Source organism: Sceloporus occidentalis, unplaced genomic scaffold, assembly GCF_023333645.1.
Source record: "Sceloporus occidentalis isolate IW3139 unplaced genomic scaffold, rSceOcc1.0.p SCAF_10, whole genome shotgun sequence".
In the NCBI taxonomy this organism is placed as follows: Eukaryota; Metazoa; Chordata; class Lepidosauria; order Squamata; family Phrynosomatidae; genus Sceloporus; species Sceloporus occidentalis.
In genome coordinates this window covers 28,078,404-28,104,510 of record NW_028316990.1, presented here as the reverse complement: position 1 = coordinate 28,104,510, position 26,107 = coordinate 28,078,404, and the positions used below count along the sequence as shown (strand labels likewise).

Below are 26,107 nucleotides of genomic sequence, written 5' to 3'. Positions count from 1 at the left end.
GGAAACTGTGGGCAATTTCAATGTTGGGAAGCTGCACTCACTGGCTGCAGACCAGCATTGCCTATTTCCGGGAAATTTAATTAATTTCTTTCCAGGGATTTTGACTGAATATTCCGGTAAATGCTGGGGAATTCGGGGATTTTGGAAAAACATTTCGGGGAGCGCCTACTGCGGTAATGCTGTCCTTGGTTGGTACAACACTTGGGATGGGAACACATTGAACACAGAGCTGACTGTGGTAGGGACCCTTTCACACCTGGAGCCAGCTGTGCATCAGGGCTGAAAAAGGAAGCTTTTAGATTACAACACCTTAGATTCCCCAGGCAACATAGCCAGTGACCGATAACAGCCAGGGATTTCCTAAGTTCTACCCTCCACATGACGTGGAGATGAGCCTAAGCTCTACAATCCTAGAATCGTAGAGTTGGAAGAGACTCCAAGGGCCATCCAGTTCAGCCCCATTCTGCCATGCAGGAAATCTCAATCAAAGCATCCCTGACAGATGGCCATCCAGCCTCGGTTTAAAGACGTCTAGGAAAGGAGACTCCACTATACTCCAAGGGAGTGTGTTCCACTGTCGAATAGCCCTTACTGTCAGGAAGTTCCTCCTAATGTTGAGGTAGAATCTCTTTTCCTGTAGCTTGCATCCAGTGTTCTGTGTTCTAGTCTCTGTGACAGCAGAAAACAAGCTTGCTCCCTCCTCAATGTGACACCCCTTCAAATACTTCAACAGGGCTATTATATCACCTCTTAACCATCTCTTTTCCAGACTAAACATCCCCAGCTTCCTAAGCCTTTCCTCATAAAGCATGGTTTCCAGTTCCTTCGCCATTTTGGTGGCCCTCCTTTGGACACTCCAGCTTGTCAACATCCTTTTTGAATTGTGGTGCCCAGAACTGGACTAGAGACCATATTAATCAAATCCGCAAATAATCAAAGCTGTAAAAGTAAATGCTGCAAATGTGGAGGGTTGGGTGCAATAGTTTTCGCTATGACATTATAAGTCTGAGAAAACTAACCTGGGTTTCCTGTGTCTGAGTAACCAGATTATGTTCTAGTTCACCATTAGGTGCTCATTAATATTCAGAAGATGAAGTTAATGAAATGACTTAAAACAACTGCAATTTTGTGCTGCTCTTTCCTAGCAGCTATTCCAGAACCTCCAGTGCAGAGGTTCATAGATTTTCTTTCCCTTATTTAGAAGTTATTAGATTCCCATTAAGCTCTACTACCATGGTTTGGTATTATGGGTATTGAAGCATAAAATCTGGAGGACCGGTGATGCCCAGCCCACAATATACAAACACTCCTGTGTCCATCTGGGATGTATTTATTCAGCCTAGCCAGGCATGTCACTCTTGGTAAGAAATCACATGTGTGGGAATTCGTGTACACAATATCTGGACTTATGGAAACTTGTGTATAACTGTATCTGTATATCCAACTTGTGTTCTGGATTGCAGCTTTCACTGTTGGGTTATTTTAGTTTGCCAAAGTTTTCATTGTTAGTGCACCACAGAGACAAAATGTCTTGTATTTGTTTGCAAGGGCATTTCAAAATGACCATTACAAAGCAGTCTATTCTGAGAGCATGAGATTCTAAGATCATCTCTTTATTATAAAATAAACTCATGTGCAGTGAACTGAAGCCTTCCATCTACCTATGAAGCTTTCAATTTTGCTGAAGATGATGGTTATTATTATGGGAATCATCACTTTCACCATTATTATAAAATCACAGTAAGAGAGTGCAGAAAAGTTCAATAACGCACCTGCTTTAAGAGCTTCCTGTTGTTTGGGGTGGAGAATCTCTTATCCTCCAAATACTTTAACCTACAATTTCCATCCACTGCATACAGAATAGACAATAGTAACAAGATTTGGAATTGCAGGCCAAAACGTCTGGGGAGTCAGAGATTCCGCATTTTGGCACAAGTCAAAAACATCCCCCTTCCCTCAAAAGTTTTGGCAAAGGAAGGAGATATCTAATTTTGCTTCAGTAAAGTCATAAAATCTTTTTCTATTTCTGCACTATTACTCAGTTCATTTAAACTGTAGTATCGATGGAAAATCTTTTCAGCAGTGACAGCCACGAGTCTTAGTCCATGGGTGTCCTCTCCCAGTTGGCATCCTATGGCAGATGAAACCACCATGTCAATATCTTTATACAGTCCTCCAGCATTCTTATGGTAGTGTCCAGAAAACACTGCTTTGACACCTGTTTAAACAAAATGAGACAAAAAAGAAGAAGAAGAAGAAGAAGAAGAAGAAGAAGAAGATCAAACCACTACTTTGGCTCTAAGAATATACATACTTCAGGACAAACAAGAATTACCAACTATTTTCTTCTGTAACAAAGAAAGAAAAGGGTAGGTGCTCAGATATGTCCCCTTCTTCCACCCTTTTCATTTACTGGAAGACTGTTTTACAAAGTTTTTGTTATATGCATTTAGATTTAGGAGGGGAAAAAAGAATGCAGAGCTTTAGTCAGAAATTCAATTTGAAAAAGTTATTTTTAAACTACAAATTCCCAGAATATGTAACCATCCTGAGGTATCCAGTCTCCTTTTAATCCTTTGATAATCGAATTTCCATGAACACAGAACCTCCCTTTCTCCCCCATTCCATCCATCTCTTATTAGTATTCAATTTTTCCTACCTAAAGAGCAGCCACTATTCGGTGCATGCTGTTTTGCAGTGTCCCTCCCCTAGAAGATTTTATAACAATATTCTTCTACTTCTGCAAACCTCCAGATTTCTATCAAGTCTACTGATACGCTTGCTGGTATCAGAAGACAAAGCTTTCCCCCCCATGGCATCAAAGAATTGTTTATCTGGTCCCACTTTTGTTTGCTTTCAGACAGAATCGGAGAATCATAGAATCGGAGAATTCATAGATTAGAATCATAGGGCTGACTTGAAACATGTTGCTACCTGAGACAAAGATGAACTCCCTCAATTCATGCCAATAAGCCAACTACACTCGCAACTGAATCTCACTTCCAGAACTCTATCATACCTGAAGCCGGCAAAGTGGCTTCTGCAGTTCAGGGCAGGTTGCAGAATACAACTCTGCCCTCTGACATCTCACCAACCCTCCCTTCTGGCTAGGATCTTTGATTTACCCAATTAATGGATTAGTTTTACACTCCCATATATGAAGCCACGCAGGGAACCATTTTTAAAGTGGCAGAAAGTGAGAGAAAGCACATGACAAAGGAACAAATGCTGCCTGAAAATTAGATAAATGCATGACGTGAAACTCTTGAGCCAGAGGTTTCCCACTACAGGACATAGTGGGAAGGGACTTTTTTTCATGGTCTCCAAGATTTTCTTCATATTTATTTATATCATATATTACTAGCAGTTGCTTCCTACACTTCTGGCAGCATTTTAAGGGGGGGGGGGGAATACAATCCTTTCTGAGATGCTCAAGTGAGCCAGTAGCAAGAACAAATTGGCACTGGGGTTTTGCAACCATGACATATGACCTGCTTTCCATTTTTGGCTCCATGTAATGTATGCAGGTTTATGTCAAAGAGAAGCCGCTGAATGATTCCAACAGAGATAATGCAAAGCAAAAAGAAAATTGCCAGATGCTGCTAGTGAAACATCCACTTTGAGTTTCCAGCTCTGGCAATGTCTGAACTTGGCCACTGAAGTAGCTTGTCCTATTTCACTTCTTGATCAAAATGGATTTCCTTTATTTAGCATATTCCTTTATTTAGCAACTTCCATAAACTTGGTCTACCTAGGATGCAAGTTGCATCTATAGTTCAGTGTAGCAACACTTCAAAAACCCTGCTTCTTAGAGTCAAGACTAGGCTTTTTTCTTCTTCATCAAATCAAAATATTTGGCAGAGCTTTCAGAATATTTTAACATTACATTTTGACACACATTAAAGAATATTCCAATAAAGTAAACCCACTAAGGAGGGAAGAAAACCAACTGTAAATAAGAGTAGCATCTTGTTTATACTTGTCATGCTAGAAAAGCCAATTCTGTCTAATAGTGCATGAAACTTTCTCCTTGACTTGTATTCGGGGAGCAACTGAGTTTCCCTTTGCAAATAACAGGGGAAAAGTAGACTTTTTAAAGAGACATGGAATGGCTAAAATACTTTGATGCATGCATGCTATCAGAATTATATTTGGAAGTGTCCTGGCTTATTTTGGTTGTGTTTCATAAATTTTGATTGGCCGCTTCAGTCCATTAGAGCTGGAAACTAAGAGCATAGCCTAGTTGATCATAAGGTAAGAAAACACATACTGTACCCAATGATAATCCAAGAGAAGCACTGACAGGTGACACAGCAGATGGTGAAACCACATCATCCTGAGGTTGTTTTAAAGAAAATGCTGCATATTAAAATGTACCAATGTGACCTGTGCAAGGGCAATGTCAAATTAGCAGGGATGCTGGTTGTACTTTCTTCTGGAAAGCTTCTGAACACATTTGAAAAATGGGAAAGCCCCAGTCCTTACCTGCTAAATGATGCAAGGGATGAAAAGATTTATAAATATTTCTGATCTATATGCAAGGAAATAAGAACATGAGAAGAGTCCTGCTGGGTCCAACTGAGGATGCGCTTAAATCAGAATCAATGTGGCTAAATAGATGCCTATTCCAAAAGCAAAATACAGCAATAGCTCTTTCCTGCATCCGTTGCAGCTGGGATTCAGCCTATGATACTGGAGTTTTTATGCTTAATAGCCACAGATATCTGGAACCTGATATGTTAGGCTAGAGAGCTTGGTGCCTTCCAAGTGTTATTGTTGAACTACAACTGCCATCTTCCTTATCAATGGTACTCCTGGTTTAGGATGACAGGAGTTAGAACTCAACATCATCTAGAGATTCACAGGTTTCCAGATCCTGGGCTAATATCTTGGTTGTCACAGTTCAGCACAGTTCAGTGTAGCTCCCTTCCCACTGTGCCACTTTTGTTCACCCAAAATAAAGTAATAATAAAGACCACAAGATGGAACCACCCATATTTTGTTCATCCATTTATTCAGGTTCTCACTTTGCTTTTAATGAGAAAGCTTTTGAGTCAAATTAAAGGGAAAAAGTATGAAGTTGCTGAGACAACTTTTTCTTTTTACACCTTTAGTAAACAAACTCTCTTGGTGACTGGACATTTCCAGTGTTCCTTGACATCTTGGCATCCTCCACAAACCCTGACAGGTTTGAAAGCAGAAGGAAAGCTGTGTGGGAGAGAAATCAGTGTAGTAGTTTGCAATTGCAAGATATAAAAATTGTGTAACTAGTACAGGCAGAAATGGTCTGACAGGCAACATCATTCTTGTCTCAATCAGCTATAAAGAACAATTTACCTACATGAAAACCTTAGGTGCTAGAGAGGGGATACCTTTACTGTATTAACTCCCTTTCCATAAATGCATTTTGATTCTTTTATTTGCATGTATTCTCCTGGGCGGCTGCACTTCAATCTCTTGAAACTTCTTGTGACTGTAACAGTAAATTACAGCAGACCAAACCATTAAAAAAGGTATAGAGTTCAACACAAGTGAGTTGATAGACTTCTCATTTCCAAAAAAGCAAATTCAAGTACAGTAGGACGAATCTTATGGAAATGGTACAAACCCTAGGTTAGAACTTTGGGGAACCCCATGGCTTCCAGAAACTATTGGCACAAAACAACTCACCCCAGAACTCTGAATCAAGGATTGCCCTTGGTTTTTATGCTTGATGCCATCATACGTGACACCCTGTATATGTCATTAACTCCTTCTTAGATGTAGAAATATCCTGTGTAATATGTATCCTTTGTGAGACAGTATCCTATACCTTAAGAATACAGGATGCTGTTTTAAACAAGAGGAGACTGCCTGCTCTACCATATTTCATAGCAGCATATTGCTAGCAGTTAATCTCAGAGAGAAGTGTCATGCTAGAGACATTGGAGGAATTTTAAGGGGTTTACATCTAGAAATGATGGCTTTGCGGAAAGCAATCAAACACAGGAGATTTTGAGGCCGAAATGTGGGAAGCTACCTTAGGCCAGGCAAGTGTGCCCCACACAGAGGCTACACCAACCAAACAGATACATTCTTCAGATGCATTCTGTGGAAATAGACTATGGTCTACGAAAGCTCATGCTGCAACCTATTTCTTTCCGTTAATCTCAAAGGTGCTACAAGATCGCTCTGGTGAAATGTTAATGTTTTAGCTCCAGCATTAACCTTTTCTAACTCTAGTCTGAAATACTTTGAAGAGCACTAGGATCTGACCCTTGTTAGTATCATGGATCAGAAAATCTTAACATACGTGCAATGTACCTTTTTTTTTATCCCAGCTCCTGTGCGTGCATAATGCTACATGACTGGGGACATTATGCACGGTCTTGGTCCTTCATAAACTAGTACTATTCAACATATTCAGACACTTGTAGGTTGTTTAAAAAAACACCAATAATTCCTCTGTGACCAAAGAACACAACACTAGGAATTATATGAGCTTGAAAACTATAATGATAACAGTAACCATGCCCTTGCTGTTGCTGTTATTACTGTTGTGTGCCTTCAGGTCATTTATCATGTGGTTCTCTTGGTTTGTTCACATTTGCTCAGGGGTGATTTGCCTTTCTCTGAGGCTGACAGCGTGTGACTTGCCCAAAGTCATCTAATGGGTTTCCAATGTGTCAAGCAGGGATTCCAACCCTGGTCTCCAGAGTCCTAGTCCAATACTCAAACCACTACACCACATTGGTTCTCTACTAAACATTTTAGGCCAATTTTAAAAGATGAACAATTGCTCATATATCCTTGAAATACCAGTATATGCATGACCTTGCATCAGCTGGCTGGCATCCAATAAATGGCTACACTTTGCTAAACTCAAAATCCAAAAGCTGAAGACATATAAATGCCAACTGAACTATGAAATTCACTGCCACAGGATCTGTGCTTGTCTCTTGCAGCCAAACGAAGCCACACAGTCCTGTGGCAAGTTAAAGACTAACATAACACTAACAAATTTGAGATCCTGAATTGCATATATGGAATTAACTCATCTAGTTCTATGTTCTCCTCCAACAGCTTTCAAACTATGGGGCAATGCTACTGCTGTTAAATGACTGGGGGACAGAAAGGGAAAGGGAAAGAAATGACCAAGCAGCAAGGACTGTCTCCCATCCCTGCTGTTCCCCAGAGAAAGAGAGGCAAAGGAACAAGCGTGCGACTCCTCTTTCTCTCAAGAACTGCAGTAGGGATGGCAGGCAATCCTCACTGCTTGACTGCTTCCCTCCAGTGGCCATTTAATGGCTGTAGCAATACCCCACAAGGTTTGGACAGTTGCTTGAGTGGGAGAGGAATCTGAAACAAGACAAATGCACATTCAACTTTCAGTTACATGCTCATATGTCACCATCAATTTTCCAGCATAAGCTTTCATCTAGTATCTCACTCCATAGTTTTTGTCCTGGCTACAATCCACAGCAGCTTATTTCAAATATAACTACAGGCATACCTCAGTGAACAAGGTGTCTGATGCAACAACAGAAGGTGAGCTGCATTTTGGGGTGGGGGGGCCGGCATCCTTGATTCTGATTTTTTTTAAGGCTTGTGTACGGCCTTTTGTTTGTTTTTGGCTGTCAACTCTCTTTGAGTACATGGTCTAAGGAAGAAGCAGGGCTTCTGATGAGGCTTGCTTGGGGCAGAGCTAGCATCCACTAGCCCTGTATAACTGCTGCCTCAGTCTTTGGGCCTCAGCCTCTGTGCATGCAGGCACAGTACAGAACTTCCTGACTGTAAGGACTGTTCGACAGTGGATCACACTCCTTCCTCAGAGATAGCAGTGGAGTCTCTTTCTTTGGAGGTCTTTAAACAGAGGCTGGATGGCCATCTGTTGGGGATGCTTTGATTGAGAGTTCCTGCGTGGCAGAATGGGGTTGCACTGGATGGCCATTGTGGTCTCTTCCAGCTCTACAAGTCTATGATTCTATGTGCTTCCATACACTTTCTAGGCAGCCCCCAAACTGTGGATGGTGAAAAACAGCAAAAACGAGACTTCCGGGCAAGATGGCGGAGTGAAAGCTGCAACTCGCAGTAGTAGGCAATGATGCAGCACAGCTTATAGTAATTATTTGCGGGAAAATCGTTCCCCCCGGTAAAGGGGACTCGGGCGGGCCCGCAGGGTTCTCTGGAGACCATCTGATTTTGCCAAAAAGTCCCAAAAGGGGCTTTTTGTGGAGGATCGGAGGCGAAAAGGAGGACGAGGGCAAACTGCGTCTATAAGCAGGGCGCAAGCAAAGCCCCACCGGTCCGGATTTTAGGGGAAGAAAAGAAGAACGAGGCTGAGAAGATAGAAGCTGTTGCTGTAGATTAGGATCCTCATCAAATACACTTTATCGGAGGTTGAGAGGAAGAAAGTTGGAATTGGAGAAGGTTAAATCTAGGACTATAAGGCCGAGAGAGCATTTTGCATTAGAAGGGAAATCAACAAACCGAGGGAGAAGCAACCCGGTCGCCTGCTTGTAGGAAGGGAGAGGAGGAAAGACGGCGGGTGTAAAAGAGAAGACAGAATAAAGGAGAAGTAGACGACAACAGAAAAGGAGGAGAAGAAGACGGTCCAGGAGGAGAAGAAGACGTCAACGGACCAGGAGGAGAAGAAGATGTCAACGGACCAGGAGGAGAGGAAGACGACAACGGACCAGGAGGAGAAGTAGACAACAACGGACCAGGAGGAGAAGTAGACGACAACGAACCAGGAGGAGAAGACGACAACAACGGACCAAGAGGAGAAGTAGACGTCAACGGACCAGGAGAAGAAGTAGACGACAACGGACCAGGAGAAGTAGACGACAACAGACCAGGAGGAGAAGTAGATGACAACGAACCAGGAGGAGAAGACGACGACAACGGACCAAGAGGAGAAGTAGACGTCAACGGACCAGGAGGAGAAGTAGACGACAACAGACCAGGAGGAGAAGTAGATGACAACGAACCAGGAGGAGAAGACGACGACAACGGACCAAGAGGAGAAGTAGACGTCAACGGACCAGGAGGAGAAGTAGACGACAACGGACCAGGAGGAGAAGTAGATGACAACGGACCAGGAGGAGAAGTAGACGACAACGAACCAGGAGGAGAAGACGACGACAACGGACCAGGAGAAGTAGACGACAACAGACCAGGAGGAGAAGTAGACGACAACGGACCAGGAGGAGAAGAAGACGTCAACGGACCAGGAGAAGTAGACGACAACAGACCAGGAGGGGAAGTAGACGACAACGAACCAGGAGGAGAAGACGACGACAACGGACCAAGAGGAGAAGTAGACGTCAACGGACCAGGAGGAGAAGTAGACGACAACGGACCAGGAGGAGAAGTAGATGACAACGGACCAGGAGGAGAAGTAGACGACAACGAACCAGGAGGAGAAGACGACGACAACGGACCAGGAGAAGTAGACGACAACAGACCAGGAGGAGAAGTAGACGACAACGGACCAGGAGGAGAAGAAGACGTCAACGGACCAGGAGGGGAAGTAGACGACAACGAACCAGGAGGAGAAGACGACGACAACGGACCAAGAGGAGAAGTAGACATCAACGGACCAGGAGGAGAAGTAGACGACAACGGACCAGGAGGAGAAGTAGACGACAACGGACCAGGAGGAGAAGTAGACGACAACGAACCAGGAGAAGTAGACGACAACAGACCAGGAGGAGAAGTAGACGACAACGGACCAGGAGGAGAAGTAGACGACAACGGACCAGGAGGAGAAGATGACGACAACGGACCAGGAGGGGAAGTAGACGACAACGGACCAGGAGGGGAAGTAGACGTCAACGGACCAGGAGGGGAAGTAGACGTCAACGGACCAGGAGGAGAAGATGACGACAACGGACCAGGAGGAGAAGATGACGACAACGGACCAGGAGGGGAAGTAGACATCAACGGACCAGGAGGGGAAGTAGACGACAACGGACCAGGAGGGGAAGTAGACGACAACGGACCAGGAGGAGAAGTAGACGTCAACGGACCAGAAGGAGAAGTAGACGACAACGGACCAGAAGGAGAAGTAGACGTCAACGGACCAGGAGGAGAAGTAGACGACAACGGACCAGGAGGGGAAGTAGACGTCAACGGACCAGGAGGGGAAGTAGACGTCAACGGACCAGGAGGGGAAGTAGACGTCAACGGACCAGGAGGGGAAGTAGACGTCAACGGACCAGGAGGAGAAGGAGACGTCAACGGACCAGAAGGAGAAGTAGACGACACGCGCGCCGCCATTGGGACAAAAGTCCCTTCACCCACCCCTCCCTCGCTTCCCTCTCCCTTCCCTCCCTGCCACCCTCCCTTCCCTTCCCTTCCCTTCCTTACCTTTAAGTCGCTCGGTGGAGCAGCTTGGCCTCCGCCGCCGCTGCAGGGAAGCCGGGTGGCGGCGGAGGCCAAGCCTTGGCTTCCTCGCCGCCGCCGTGCAAGGGCCTGCTGCCCTCCGCGCCTCCTCTTCCTCACCTCCGCACCCAAAAAAAGGCGCGGAGGTGGGGAAAAGGAGGCATGGAGAGCAGCAGCGCCGGAGGCCTTCGAGGCCTCCGGCACTGACACCCGGCCTCCTCCAGGCCTCCGCAGAAGGGGCGGGTGTCGGTGCTGGGGCCTCTTGGCCTGCAGCACCGACACCCGCCCCTTCCGTGGCGCTGAGGAGGCCGGGTGTCGGTGCCGGAGGCCTTGAAGGCCTCTGGCGCTGCTGCCCTCCGCGCCTCCTCTTCCCCATCTCCGCTCCCCAAAAAAGGCGCGGAGGTGGAGAAGAGGAGGTGCGGAGGGCAGCAGCGCCGGAGGCCTTGAAGGCCTCCAGCACCAGCATCCGGCCTCCTCAGCGCTGCGGAAGGGGCGGGTGTCAGTGCTGGAGGCCTCGCAGGCCTCCGGCGCTGCTGCCCTCCGCGCCTCATTTTCCCCACCTCCGCGCCTTTTTTTGGGCACAGAGGTGAGGAAGAGGAGGCGCGGAGGGCAGCAGCAGCAGCAGAAGCCTGCGAGGCCTCCAGCACTGACACCCGGCTTCCTCCAGGCCTCTGCGGCCACGGAAGGGCCAGGTATCGGTGCTGGGGCCTCTTGGCCTCCAGCACCGACACCCGCCCCTTCCGCAGCGGCGGCGGCCTGGAGGAGGCCAGATGCCGGCGCGGGAGGCCTTAAAGGCCTCCGGCGCGGCAGCCCTCCTCCCTCGCCACCGCTGTGGCAAAGGCCCGGTGGCGATGCTGTTGGGGGCCAAGAGGCCTCCAGCACCGCCATCGCGCCCTTGCACGGCGGTGGCGAGGAAGCCGAGGCTTGGCCTCCACCGCCGCCGCCACCCGGCTTCCCTGCAGCGGCAGCGGCGGCGGCGGCCAAGCCGCTCCGCCGAGCGACTTAAAGGTAAGTAAGGGAAGGGAAGGGAGGGTGGCAGGGAGGGAAGGGAGGAGGGGAGGGAGGAGAAGGAAATTGTCCCCAATGGCAGCGCGCATGCACGCGCGCTGCCATTGGGGACAATTTCCCCATTTGCCATCCGCGGATGCTCAAATCCGCGGATGGCAAATCAGCGTATGGGGAGGTTCAACTGTATGATAAAGTAGTCCCAGTGCCGGCAAATTTGATAGAATGTCAACCAAATCTTTTAGATTTGGATGTGGATAAAAATTTTAGGATAAATTCAGTCGCAGCCAAAAACAGAAATTTGCCACGGGATATTGTGGTTTATCTTACAAGAGAGAGAGTAAAAGATAGAATAATCCAGGAAAGTTACAAAAAGAAAATTACTATAGACGTAAATGAAATTCAAATCTTCTAGGATATTCCAGGAGACATTTTGAGGAGGAGAAGAGATTACTCAACTCTAACAAGAATGCTGTAAATAAAAAACATAAGATATAAGTGGGAACCTCTGGAGGGAGTGTCCTTTATGTGGAGGCAGAGACACTACAAAATAGACACAGTGGAAAAGGCGAAAATATTTTATAACAAATGGTTTAAAGAAAATGAAAAACTGGACAAGGACTTAGAGGCTGAAAGAAGAAGAGAAGAACAGGAGCAAACTCAAATGTGTAAGGAACAAGAAGAAGAAGAAAGGAGAAAGAAGGAAGAGAAGAAGGACGGTGAGAAAGATGTAATGGATGAAGAGGACCCCCCTGTAGGAGCAACGGGGGGAGCTGATTTGGAATGGGAAGAAGAACTGAGGATTTTAGGAGAAAACACAGAAATTATAATTGAAGGAAGGAGTGGGAAGAAGTAAAGGAGTAAGAAGGAGTAAGAAGAACGAAAGAAGGAGAAAGAAGAAAAGAAGAAGAAGAAGAAATCTAAACAGTAACAAAGATGAAGTTCCTTTCATAGAACATTAAAGGAATGAACTCAAGCTATAAAAGGAAAAAAATATTTCATGAATTGGAAAAACAGAGATGGGATATTTGCAGCATCCAAGAGACGAGAATAAAGAAAAAAGATGACAAATATTTAAGAAATCCAAAACTGGGGGAGGCGATTATTTCAGCAGGCACAAAGAAAAGAAATGGGGTAGCAATATATATAAAAAATAAGATCCCAGTGAAAGAAGTGTTAAATGATGAGGAGGGTAGATATGTAGGAGTAGAAGTGATGGTTAATGGAAATCAGACATTGATAGTAGGAATATATGGTCCAACGGGGGGGGGGGGGGGGACAAAATTCTATAAAAATTTGTTAAGGAAAGTAGCTAATTTGAAATATGAATATCATATATTTGATAGAGATTGGAATGGGGTAGTCAATCCAAAATTAGATAGAATATCAAATAAAAAAATAGCGGAGAATCAAGGGAAATTGCCAGAAAAATTATTTGATATGTTAGATATATTATCCTTATCAGATCCATGGAGAAGCAAAAATAAGGAACTTAGAGACCATTCCTTTTTCTCAATTCCGCACAGCTCTGCGTCAAGGATAGATATGTTTTTTATATCAACAGAACTGATGAGAGAAGTAAAAGAGGTTAAAATAAAGATAAACAAGAACTCAGATCATAACCAAATCTGGCTGGAATTAGAACAAAGAGAGAAAGAGTATAATTGGAGATTGGATAATACACTATTAAAAGATAAAGAGACAATAAAAGAATTAAAAGAACAAATGAAATATTTCTTTTTAGAAAACACTGAAAAAGACACTAGTATGAAAATTATATGGGATACATACAAGGCAGTAATCAGAGGATTTTTAATAAAGAAAAAAGTGAGAGAGATAAGAGGAATAAAAAAAGAGGCTCAAAAAATCTCAGAGGAGATACAAGGTATAGAAAAAAGGATAATAGAGGATTCAGAAAATGAGAAACTGAGAAAAGAATTAAAAATTCTTAAAAAACAATTAGAGGTAAGAATGGTAGATGAGGTAAGCAAAAAAAATGTAATTTATAAAACAAAGGCAATTTGAACAAGGAAATAAAGTAGGAAAATTTTTAGCTTATAAAGTTAAAAAAATGAAAGAGGCTAGGCAAATTGTTGAAATATTCGGAAATCAAGGAATTACAACAGAACAATAAAAAATAAAGGATATATTTTATACATATTATAAGGAATTATATGGAGAAAAGAAATATGGTCAAGGGAAATTTAGGAAATTAGAAAATTACATAGAGAAAATAGAGAGAATTGAAATAGATGAAGAAACAAAAAAAGTATAAATCAAGGAATTACAAAAAAAAAAGAGATTAGTGAAGCGATAAGAAAAGGAAAAAAGGGTAAAGCACCTGGTCCAGACAGGTATACTTTAGAATATTACAAGATATTTGAAGAGGAACTGTTAGAACCAATGGAAAAAGTATTTAATAAAATATTGGTAGAAGGAATACCCAATACGTGGAAAGAGGCAAATATAACTCTGATTCCTAAAGGAAGAGATCTGAGATATCCCCAAAATTATAGGCCTATTTCGCTTCTCAATGTTGATTATAAGATATATACAACTATAATGGCAGAAAGAATTAAAAAAGTATTGAATGATTGGATAAAAGAGGATCAATGTGGATTTTTACCAAATAGACAGGCAAAACAAAATATAAGGATAATATTAAATTTGATGGAATATTATGAAAAAAAAGCAGGCAAGGAAGCAGCTATGATATTTTTAGATGCAGAAAAGGCCTTTGATAATTTGAATTGGAATTTTTTGGTAAAATTATTTAAAAAATTAGATTTTGGGACTAATGTACAGACATAGATAGAAGAGATATATAAAGAACAAAAAGCAAAAATTATAATAAATAATGTAAAAACAAAAGAATTTCTAATTAATAAAGGTACAAGACAAGGATGCCCACTCTCTTCTATTTGTAATGTGTTTGGAAATCTTGTGTAATAAAATAAGACAGGAAGAAAAGATTCAAGGTGCCAGGATTAAAGGAGAAGAAATAAGAATTTGAGCGTTTGCAGATGATGTAATGGTGATAGTAGAAAATCCAGTTGAAAATATTAATAAAATTTTAGAAATAATAAATGAATTTGGTAACTTGGCAGGACTTAAAATAAATAAGGAAAAATCAGCAATAATTGCATTTAACATCAAGGCAAGTAAACAAAAAGAACGACAGGAAAAATCAGGGATGCAAATACAGAAAAAGGTTAAGTATTTAGGAATACAGATTACGAAAAAAAATAATGAATTATTTGATAACAATTATAGGCAAGAAATAAAGAAAAATTTGGAAAAATGGTCGAAATTACAATTATCTTTATTAGGGAGTATAGCGATTGTGAAAATGTGTGTATTACCCAAAATCCTATTTTTATTTCAAAACATACTAATTATAGCAAACAATAAAATATTTAGTGAATGGGAGAAAGATTTAAGAAAGTTCATCTGGGCAGGGAGGAAAGCGAGAATTAAATGGGAAACGTTAACAGATGCTAAGGAGAGAGGAGGGTTAGGAATGCCAGATTTTAAATTGTATTTTTATGCATGCTGTATGGATTTGATAAGGACATGGATAGAGTTAGAAGATGAAAAAATACTAAAACTACAGGGATTTAATCTAAGATATGGCTGGCACGCTTATATGTGGTTAGACAAGGTAGAATTAAATAAAGAATTTAAAGATCATATTTTAAGAAGAACATTATGGAGAGTATGGAGAATTTATAAGGAAAAAATTTATAGTCAATTACCAGATTGCACTTCTCCACATGAAGCACTGTTACAAAGAGGTAAAATAGAGGGTAAGGCATGGTTAAGGTATAAGGATTTGCTGAAAAGGGAAGAAGGGAAATTAGTTATGAAAACAAGGGAAAACCTAAATATGGAGGGGTATAACATATCTTGGTTTTTATATTATCAATTAAAGGAAAGACATCGAATAGATGAGAATCAATATGGTATAACGGATAAATAAACTGAATTAGATATAATATTAAGGGATAGGAAAGGAAAAAAGATAGCAAAATTATATAAGATATTCTTAAAGCTGGAATTAGAACAAAATTATATAAAACAAGGAATGATAAAATGGGCACAAAATATAGGACATAATATCCAATTAGAAAGCTGGGAAAAAGCTTGGGGAAAAGATCTTAAATTTACACTCTGTATGGATATCAAAGAAAACTTTTACAAAATGGTTCATAGATGGTATCTCACACCAAGCAGAATAGCAAAAATATATAAAAAAGACAAAGCGCTGTGCTGGAAATGTGGAAAAGGTATAGGTAGTTTCTATCATATGTGGTGGACTTGCCCCGAAGTTAAGAAATTTTGGATTAAAATACATAAGATGTTGATGAAAATAACTCAAATGGAATTTCCATTACTTCCGGAAATGTGCCTGCTGAATATAATCGAAAATAAAGAATTAAGGAAGAGAAAAAAACCTCTATTATATTTGATTACAGTGGCAAGGATAGTACTATCAAAGCAATGGAGAAGCAAAGATGTACCGGATATAGAGACGTGGCTAGAAAGAAGTTTAGATGTACTGGAAATGGATAAATTAACAACGGCATTAAATGAGAATGATGAAGAAGAAAATATTACCTGGATGAGGTTGCTGCAAATATACCAATCTGATAAGAGAGAAAAATGATTAAGCAAAACTAGATAAGCATATAATGAAGGAGTAGAATATAGAGCAAGTTAAAGGTGAAGGGATAATAATCAGTTTGTTAAAGTAAGATAGAAGAGGTTGTAAGATCTATATAGTCTTAGTAACCAAGCTTAAGAGTAAGGTTTAATAAGAGATAAAGAGGTAAAATTCAATTTACTTCTTGAGGAATTAAAAATCATAGCTAAGAGGACAGCCACACAAAGGGTTTAAGGGGGTGGGGGTAGAGTAAAGGAAACAATGTAAGACTATACTGAATAAGGAATGTGTTTTTCTTTTCTCTTTTTTTATATATTAAAACTCAATAAAGAATATTTAAAAAAATGTAGGACATTCAGGAAAAAATGTAGGATATTACCAAATAAAAGCTAAACACACACACACACACACACACACACACAGCAAAAATGTCCACATCAGGGGGGCAGCTATGCTCCTTTAGGATGATGTACAGGCACTTTTTTCACAACCCACAAAGAGATTTTATGAAATGCCATTTTAAGTTTAGTTTTCTGGGAATGTTTAGACCAATGATGTTGTGGGAGGAAGCAACTGAGCACAAAACGCTTGGAGTTTGCCTACTCCTTTAATATATAATACTGGATTTGATAGAGAAACACTTTGATATAGTATAAGACAGCTTCCAAATTCTAGCTTCAAACCCTTGTGGCTCTGCTTTGACTCTGAAACATTTCATTAACTTTGCCTCATAAAAGCATTCCAGATGGAATTAAGCAGTCATGTGTAGAAGCAAGATTTTAGAATCTCTCCAATGACTCCAACATGACTCTTTCCTTTGAAATCATCGCCAGCTACTTGCAATATGATATTCTGATAGTTCATATTATGTGTGTGTATGTGTGTGTATGCGTGTGTGTGTGTGTGTGTGAAGGAAAACAATAAGATCTTACCAAGCTATACAAAAATTATTGTTGTATCAGATCAGATCCACTTTCTGTCCATAATTCTAAACTCTCATGCATTTTACTTTCCATATATTACTTTATGCAAAAGGGGAGAAGGGGAAACCAGATTGTAAGACGGGGAAAAAGAACACCACTTCATTTTGTAAAAAGCTGGTCTAATTTTCTCCAGCTTGGAGTCAGAAAATAGAAGGTTAACCTTCTTAAGCTTCAAAAAGGCAAGTGAATTATACACATCATGTGCACATGCATACATGCATGCTGTGGAAAATGCTATTTGATTCTATTTTCTCTGTGGGTTATTCCTTCGGTTTCATAACCAACAATGTGTTCAAATTGATTATTCGTGGTCAAGTATAAGGAAAAGAAATACCACATTGCTACCTGTCCCTGCAACTGTCCTACCATGACAATGGCTTTTGTACTCTATTGAAAACAACCCAGAGACACATAACAGTTGCCAATGAAATAATTTTTGAAATGGAAACAGCTGGGAGGAGGGAGAAAACAGACTAGCTCTGTTACTAAGGAAACTAAGCTGTGGGAAGCTCTCGTTTTTTGAAACTAGAATTATTTCATAGCATCCTGAGTTATGTTGTTGTACAGTGAACTGCCTAGCTGTCCTGCTATTCTTCTTTTTGCAGGGAGGGAAGGGTTCATTAATCAGAATATCTGACAGAAGAGAAAGAGCATTGTTTTTCAATTATCTATTCACCTTATTCACACAAATATGAGATACAGATATATGCATGCTATATCTTAGGGCTAGAACATTTTGTTGATTCATAAATTGATTAACTGAATAATTATTGTACCTTTTATTGTCTATAAATTTGCACAAGTATTAAGAGCTGCAGAGTGGAAGTGTCATCTTAAGAGAGTCCTTCCTCTATGATGGATAGCATTTTAAAATGAAGAAAACATTTCCCCCCTTTATGTGTTCTCCTCTTTGGCAGATTAATTTACTGAACAACTAACATGCATATATATATACTGTAGTACTGTATCTTTAAACAGCACCCCTGCAGAGGACCCAAAGGCAGGGTGACCAGACGTCACAGTGGCAAAGGAGGACAAGGCACCACAAAATGTAGGACACTCAAGGAAATGTAGTACATTAGAAAATAAAACCTAAAAACACTAATATAAAAATAATTTCATACTTCCTAGTCATGCTCAAAATGGAGGACATTTTGACATTCTTCCTAGACAGAAGGTTGAAATGTAGGACATGTTCTGGAAAAGGAGGATGTCTGGTCACTCTGCCCTCTGGGAGTGAAAGAGAGGGAGCTTGCCAGCTATTGCATATTCCATCTGCCACCTCTTTCTTCACTCTGGGACTATTTCAAAACAGAATGAGTTGACTCTTGGGGACTGAAGCCTGGCCAGTAGTCTCCAGCAGGTGCCCCAGTTGGATTGGATTAACTCCTTTGGCTGGAGAATATAAGTGGGACTCCTGAGGGGACAGGTCTGTTGGTGCCAAGGTTGCAGCCAAACGGGGCAACACCAAAAGGGGATTGGCCTTGCAGGGACCACTTCAGAGAGGAGGCATAAGGACCTGTCCGGCTGTTACGTTGCAGGAAAGAAACACTTGCTGCAGGAATGAAACACTGCCCTGTTGGGGTAAAGAACTGAGCATTTGTGTGTCGATGGGAGATGTGTTGCCAATAACAGAAGGGAACCCATGGTGCTCAAGCAGGTTTGGAGAGAAAACGCACCTCAGTATGTACAATTATGCAGGGTAGAGAGAAGCATGGAAATGGGAGATGGTCGCTCTGTCCTGGGTAGAATCATAGAGTTAGAAGAGAACACAAGGGCCATCCAGTCCAACCCCCTTCTGCCATGCAGGAACTCTCAGTCAAAGCATCCCCAACATATAGCCATCCAGCCTCTGCTTAAAGACCTCCAAGGTCTAAAAGCACGTTGCAATTAAAATGTGACAATACTGACAGTCAAGAAGGAATTAATTAAACCACTATGATATTAAAACAGATCCATTTTTTAAAAGAAAGACACTATGTTAAAAAAATTAGAAATACAATACACATATACACACATACATACATATATATATAAACACTTATAAACCATACACTTTAAAACAGTGTAACAGCCCTTAACCCCCCGCCCTCCTTTTTAGGTTGTTCTCTAAAAACCTTCTGTTTTCAAATGCCTGTCCGAACAGGAAGGCCTTAGACTCTTCTCGAACATGGCCACATAGCCTGAAAAACCCACAAAAAACTATGGATGCCGGCCATGAAAGCCTTCGACTTCACATGGGAAGGCCTTAGTTGCACTGCAGCTCCCACAACCCTTCAGCAGTGGTCATGAAGGCTGGGGTTTGTGGGAGTTGAGACGTCCCTCACTGCCATTTTGTGGAGAAGTACATTGCATTTCTTGTGATCCTTATTCTTTATTATTATTATTATTATTATTATTATTAATTTACACAGCACTCTCTCTCTCTCTGTCTCTCTCTGTGTGTGTGTGTGTGTGTGTGTTAACAGATTATAAAGCAATTTGTAACTCATTACATCCAAGATCTGGAAAACACAGTACCTGCTTTGTGGAATTTTTCCAAGAGCTCATGCCGAATGGACAACTCCAGGTTGAAGTAGTTGTGATCTTCTGATGGTTCTCTTAGAAACAGGGGGATGTGCTGAAACACAATGGCATGCTTGCACTTTCTTTCTTCAGCAATGGCGAGTTGCTGGCTAAGCCACACATCTTGAGCATGCTTCAGTTCTGGGCATTTTGAACCATCAAAGTAAAGCTGAGAATTCAGCACCAGGAAGAAGACGCCTCCAATCCAAAAGCTGAAGTAATCATCACCCCACTGCTTGCAATAACTCTGAATAGTTTCTGGGGTTGGTGTATTACCCAGGTCATGATTGCCACTGACAAAAACCAGAGGGATTTCAGGGTTGACATCTTTCAGAACATTTTTCAGGTCATGTATCTGTGCCTCCCGCCATGGTGTCCCTAGAAAAATCAGAAACACCAGATACTATTATTTTTTAGGAGCTTCACTGGCTCCGATTCCCTTTTAAGACCCGTCATTCTCATTACACAAAGAACTCTGGATTATAAAACTGGAACAAAAACACAATGATCATGAATGCTTCAATACAACAAATGTAAAAAGCTAAGGAAACATTATGTGTATTTTATTCCTCAATGATTTTAAGTTGGTGGCCTATTGCTTCCTGCAATGAGGGCTGTAAATGTAGTTAATCTGTCATTTTAAAACATTACTTTCACTTGATTTGCCTGACTTTACAGAACCTGGTAAAGAACACTCGGCAAATGTGCAAAAGCATCAGCTTCTCAAAGCTCTTCCAACTCTATGACTTTTTAAAAAGGAGTGCCTCTGTGCTTTGTACAGGGTTGGAAACTTTCATCTTCTCTTCCTTCTAGAAAACATATTTTAAATTACAACTGCAGTCACACCTGATATATGAGTATTGGCCAATGGAATCCACATTCCAGGCTGCTGGATGGGCATTTTCAGAGTCTTTATACAGCAATTTTAGGTTGAACACTGAAATGTAGCAACAGGAATAGAAATAAATGTCCACATAGGGTTGCCATAACCCGGTTGCAACCAGGAATTTCCTGATTTTGGGGGGCCCGGGCCCCTCCCGTCACAGGTGCCGCCAAAAACCGGGACCCCCCCCCCCCGGTTGCAGCTGGGTTGCTGCGGCCTGCAGGGCCTCGCTGCCCTCCTCCTCCTCAGGGAGGCGGGGATGAAGAGGAGGGCAGCGAAGCCTGCCTGGGGCGGAGGAGGTGAAGCTGGAGGCGGCGCCTCCTCGCGCGCCCGTGCCACCCTCCTCCTCCACCCCCTCGCCCCCAGGCCGCGCGCCCGCCCGCGTGGAGGAGGCAAAGGCACGCGGGGAGGAGGAGAGGGGGCGGCGGTGGCGGGGGAAGGTGGCGTGGGCGCGTGGGGAGAGTGGTGCACCCGCGTGCAAGAGGCGCTGCCTCTATCTGGCTTTGCCACCCCGCGCGGCCGCGCCACCTTCCCCCGCCTCCTCCTCCCGTGCGCCTGCACGCAGGAGGTGCTGGCTCCATCTGCCTTCGCCTCCCTGCACGGCCGCGCCACTCACCTCCTCCACCCCCTCTTCCCCAGGCCACGTGAAGCAGGCGAAGGTGGAGGCGGTTTGCTTCCTGCGCGCAACCGCGCACCACCCTCCCCGCCTTGCACACGACCACACCACCCTCCTCCTCCGCCCCGTCCGCCCCAGGCGAATGGAGGAGGGGGAGAAGGAGGAGGTGGAGGGGAGGAAAAGGAGGAGGGGAAGGAGGTGGTGAGTGAGTGGCCAGAGGCCTCAAGGTGGGTTTTTTTTGGGGGGGGTGCTTTTAATGCTAACAAGTCTCCCTTGTTTTGACAGTAATAGTGTGGTGATGATGATGATATGAGTCAGCTTGAGAGGCATGCACACATTGTTCCAGAAGCCGAGAGAGTATGACTTTCCAAAGTGCCTTTTCCATGTGTTTTTGCTTCTGAGGCAAGGCCAATGTAAATTGCTGTGATTTTTACAAACTCATGCGCAGTGAAGAAAAACCAAAGTCCCTTGACACACACTTCTGAGAAGTACACTTGGTGCAAGAACGGTGAAACCACCTTGACATGTTCAATATGCATAGCCATGTTAAACCATGCTAAGTGTTAAACCCAGGGGGTTTGGTTATGGAATAAGCCTCTGATGCAAGAGGCCATGTTCAGTAAAGCCATGTGAAATGCCCAAATGTGCTGTTGTGTGTGTTTTGGAATGGAGGTCGGGGTGTTTTGCCAGAAAGGGAAGTACATTTCTGCCATCTGTCTAGAAATAATGCTCAAATGTCCTCCATTTTGATCATGCCTAAGAAACAAGCATTTATATTAACATTTTTAAAAAAAATCATCAATTTTTTTGGGCGTCCTTCATTTTTAAAAAAATTTGTCCTACATTTGAAAAATTTGTCCTACGTTTGTCCCGGTTTGGAGGTCCTGACTTATGGCAACCCTATGTCCACAGGACCATTATGATTTGGCCAGCTTTTGGGTTTTGTTTCCCTGGCAATGGAAAAACTTGCAAGTTTCTCAGGAATGCTTGCCGTCTTCATGTTTTCTTCGCAGAACATGTCTGGGCGCGCAAAAATGGCTGCTTCTTTCTCTGGAATATATATCTCTGCAGGCTCTCTTCGGATTGGCCCATGTGGGTCCAGGTAGTCCAAAACCAGACCTATTGGTCAGGGATGGTGGATTAGTTCCTAGAGATGTCATATGGCCCCACAAGGATGAATTGGAAATTGAACCCAATTAGCCAGTTTGGCACACATTAGCCTGAAGATGTCTGAAACTCTGGTTAGGAGCAATGGTGTGAGTTCCAACTGGGTGGGGGTGAGTTGAAATCATCTCTGATTTGGACCATAGAATCATAGTTGGAAGAGACCTCAAGGGCCATCCAGTCCAACCCCATTCTGCCATGCAGGAACTCTCAATTAAAGCATCCCCGACAGATGGCCATCCAGCCTCTGTTTAAAGACCTCCAAGGAAGGAGACTCCACTATACTCTGAGGAAGGAGTGTGTTCAATTGTCAAACAGCCTTATTGTCAGGAAGTTCCTCCCTATGTTGAGCTGGAATCTCTATTCCTGGAGTTTGCATCCACTGTTCCAAGTCCTGTTCTCTGGAGCAGCAAAAACAAGTGTGTTCCCTCCTCAATATGACATCCCTTCAAGTATTTAAACAGGGCTGTTATATCACCTCTTAACCTTCTCTTCTCCAGGCTAAACATCCCCAGCTCCCTAAATCATTCCTCATAGGGCATGGTTTCCAGACCCTTCACCATTTTAGTTGCCCTCCTTTGGACACCATGTAGATCTAAGAAACCAGTTCCTATTTATTGAAGGTGATGGGGTTGGTGCTGGGTTGGGTCATATGATCCTTTCCAGATGTTCCAACCAAGCAGGTTAATTTCCAGATAAAGAAGCACTAAAGATACATATTGGTTTGGCTATTCCGACTCTCATTTTTGGGAGAAAGGCAGCTCATAAATCAAAGAATCAAACCAATAACCAAGGTAGAGTACAAAAGAGTAAAGAAGTAGGACTATGCACCTGTGCTGGGAATTACCCATCATCCACAAACTCGCCAGGTACGTTTTTGTGGTTTTTTTGGGCTATATGGCCATGTTCTAGAAGAGTTTCTTCCTGACGTTTCGCCAGCAAAAACTATGGCTGCTGGCCATGTAAGCTTGGATCAATCACAGTTTTTGGTCTGATCTACCTCTTAGGGTAGCTATGAGGGTAAAATAAGAGTTGATCACATAAAGAACTACGGTAAATGTGTTTCTCAGAGCTATGAAATAGCATGATATATTTTCCTACCTTTTCCCTATTTCCCACCTTTAAGCCATGGAGCTCAAGATTCCCTTTTTCTACTCATTTAACAGTCACAAAATGCCTGTCAGTTGGTTGAGAGTGACAGCGCAGATTCTGTTCCCCCCACTGTTTTTGTAAGGTCAGTGATGATATCGGTTAGTAAGAGGTCCACGTTTCTTCTACGATGGATCTGAATGAGGAGTTGCAGAACACGCTAACCCAGTGGTTGCCATACTGGTGCCCTCTATATGGTTTGGACTACAACTCCCACATCCATGATACACACCATACAGGTTAGCTCTGATGGGAGGCGCAGTCTAAATTGTATCAGGGACAGTAGGTAGCCAATCCCTGCTTCTACTACTATATAACACAGATGTGGTGCTAGATTTTATGTTAAAACTGTACCACCATGCCATTCTTTTATCATAAACATAGAAATCTGCAGTGTCCTTTCTCTCCTTGAAGTTGTTGTTGTGTAGAGACCAGATGTTGCTAGCCATGCTGTTTTGTCTTTGTGTTGACTTTGGCCTACTTCAATGGCTACTCTTAAAAAGCAAAGAAAAATAAGTTACGGCAAGGTTGTTGAATATTTCTCCCTCAAGGATTTTCCAGGGAAGTAAACACCACTGAAATACAACTATTGTTGTTGCTGTTGTTTGCCTTCAAGTCATTTCCAACTTATGGTGCCCTTAAGGCAGACCTGCACAACTTGGCAGTAGGTAGGGGCCGAAATTAAAATAGATAAATCTCTTCGGGCCACAGATAGGTTTAAATTTAAAATTAATTAATTAATAATAGTAATTAATATTAATAACAATTAATTAACATTAATTCAATCCTCCTCCTCCTCCTCTGCTCAGCCCTCTCCTGAGGAGAAAGCTGAGTGGCAGAAGAGCCTTGTCTGTCCTTATTCTCCTCTGCCTGGACTTCTCTCAGGAGAAAGCCAAGAGACGGAGGAGCCTTGAGGAACAAGTGTTTGGCCCTCTTCCCTCCTTTCCTGCCCTGCCTTCTCAGAAGAAAAACAGGTACATCAAGACAATCAAATGTTGTGGCAAACCCATTTAATTAGAGCAATCCATAGTTTTTTATGATCTATACAATCAAAGGCTTTGCTATAATCTATAAAGCACAGGCTGATTTTCTTCTGAAATTCTTTGGTGCACTCCATTCGATGCACGTATGTTTGCAATATGGTCCCTAGTTACTCTTCCTTTCCTGAACCCAGGACATTTTTCACTCCATACATGGCAAAAAGCCTTTGTTGTAGAATTTGGAGCAGCACTTTGCTTGCATGGGAGATTAATGCAATGTTGATATGGCTACTACAATTCCTATTGTCCCCTTTCTTGGGGGTTAGAATATATATTGAACATTTTCAATCTGTGTGCCATTGTTTTATTTCCCATATGTGTTGACAAATTTTAGTTAGAACTAGAGCAAATTCTATCTCTGTAGCTTGAAGCAGCACTTTTGGTGTGTCATTCATTCCTGCTAATTTATTTTTCCTAAGTGCTCCGAGTGCAGCTTTCATTTCATTTTCCATTTTACGAAATAGTTTTGCCCAAACCACCACTGGATTTTTTTTTTTTAAGAAGAAGAATGTGCTTTTTTCAGAATGGCTTTTAGTGCTATAGTTCCCAAGGGCTGTAAAACCAAGACTATCCAATGGGTAGGGAATATCAACCAGCAAAGTCAAAATATAATCCAAATTACAATATAATACGCACTATATATTTGAAAGAGATCAGGCACAATTGCTAGTACCGTGAGCCCACGTCATACGCGTGCACACTTTACGCAGCTTTCAGCTTACGCTGAAGGCTTCTCGTCATAAAAGGCAATGGCGCATGCCCCATGTGTACGAGCCCAGTGTTTTAAATGGGGCTTGAGCATCCGTGGAATTTCCCTTATGTGGCGGGGTGGGTCCGGAACATATTGTGATAATATGAAATTAGAACCAACAACATGTGAATCAGCTCTGTGATGTGATAAAGTAAAAGAAAGTTTGCAGTCCAGCTGGGCATTTATAATGAAAGGGGGAAATTAAGTCCTTCTGGTTAGCTGAGAAATGCCTGTCACTTTCCTCCTTTCAGTGCAGCTTCTGATTAAGAGTGCAACATTACACCTGGGAATGAAATAATAAGATGCCATGTTTGATAACAATCATTCATGTTCTCCATTGTGAGGACTTGTAGGGCTGGGCAGCTTTGTTTAAATTTGACAGGTTTGGCATAATTCTTCTTATCTGCCTTCTGTTACTTTAAGTAGATAACTAGTTTTATGTCTTAAAAATATCAATTTGTGTCATGTCCACTCAGCCATATCATACTCATTACAGACAGGAAATTAAGGACTTTAACGTCTCTTGGCAGGTCTGTGTGTGGAAGATGCCGACAAATGAAAGGCTCAGTGGCAACCAAAGGCAGCGAATGTGTATTTTCTATGGTCGGCCTTGTTAACAGAATGTGGCAATCATTAATAAAATCCTATTTTCTTCACTATGAAGATGGAAATAAAAAAGCTGAAGAATGGTAATATAACATTATGGAGGTTTTTAAACAGAGGCTGGATGGCCATCCGTTGGAGGTGCTTTGATTGTGTGTTTCTGCATGGTAGGGAGTTGGACCTGATAGCCCTTGAGGTCTCTTCTAACACTATGATTCTACCTTTGTTTGCCTTATGAGTGGTAAAATTTGCTAGATTTTGTTTCAAAAAATCTTAGCAAAAGACTGCTTCAGACAGAAAATATCAATCAGCTCAGTAAG

General features: G+C 42.3%; 1 protein-coding gene across 2 annotated transcripts in view; it reads right to left on the bottom strand.

Annotated features, from left to right (window-relative positions):
- Positions 1-1,315: 1,315 nt before the first annotated feature.
- LOC149306263 (serine/threonine-protein phosphatase CPPED1-like) overlaps positions 1,316-26,107 on the bottom strand; it is a 41,327-nt gene continuing 16,535 nt past the window's right edge. The window contains exons 3-4 of one of the 2 annotated variants that reach the window (XM_089540479.1): positions 19,537-19,959; positions 1,316-2,218 (exon numbers count right to left, since the gene is read on the bottom strand). In XM_089540479.1, coding sequence (XP_089396605.1) covers positions 1,986-2,218; positions 19,537-19,959 — 656 coding nt within the window. In that variant the 3' untranslated portion in view covers positions 1,316-1,985. Of the gene's footprint in view, positions 2,219-4,961; positions 5,209-19,536; positions 19,960-26,107 lie in introns of those variants that run through there. The other variant, XM_089540480.1, reaches the window with a different exon arrangement.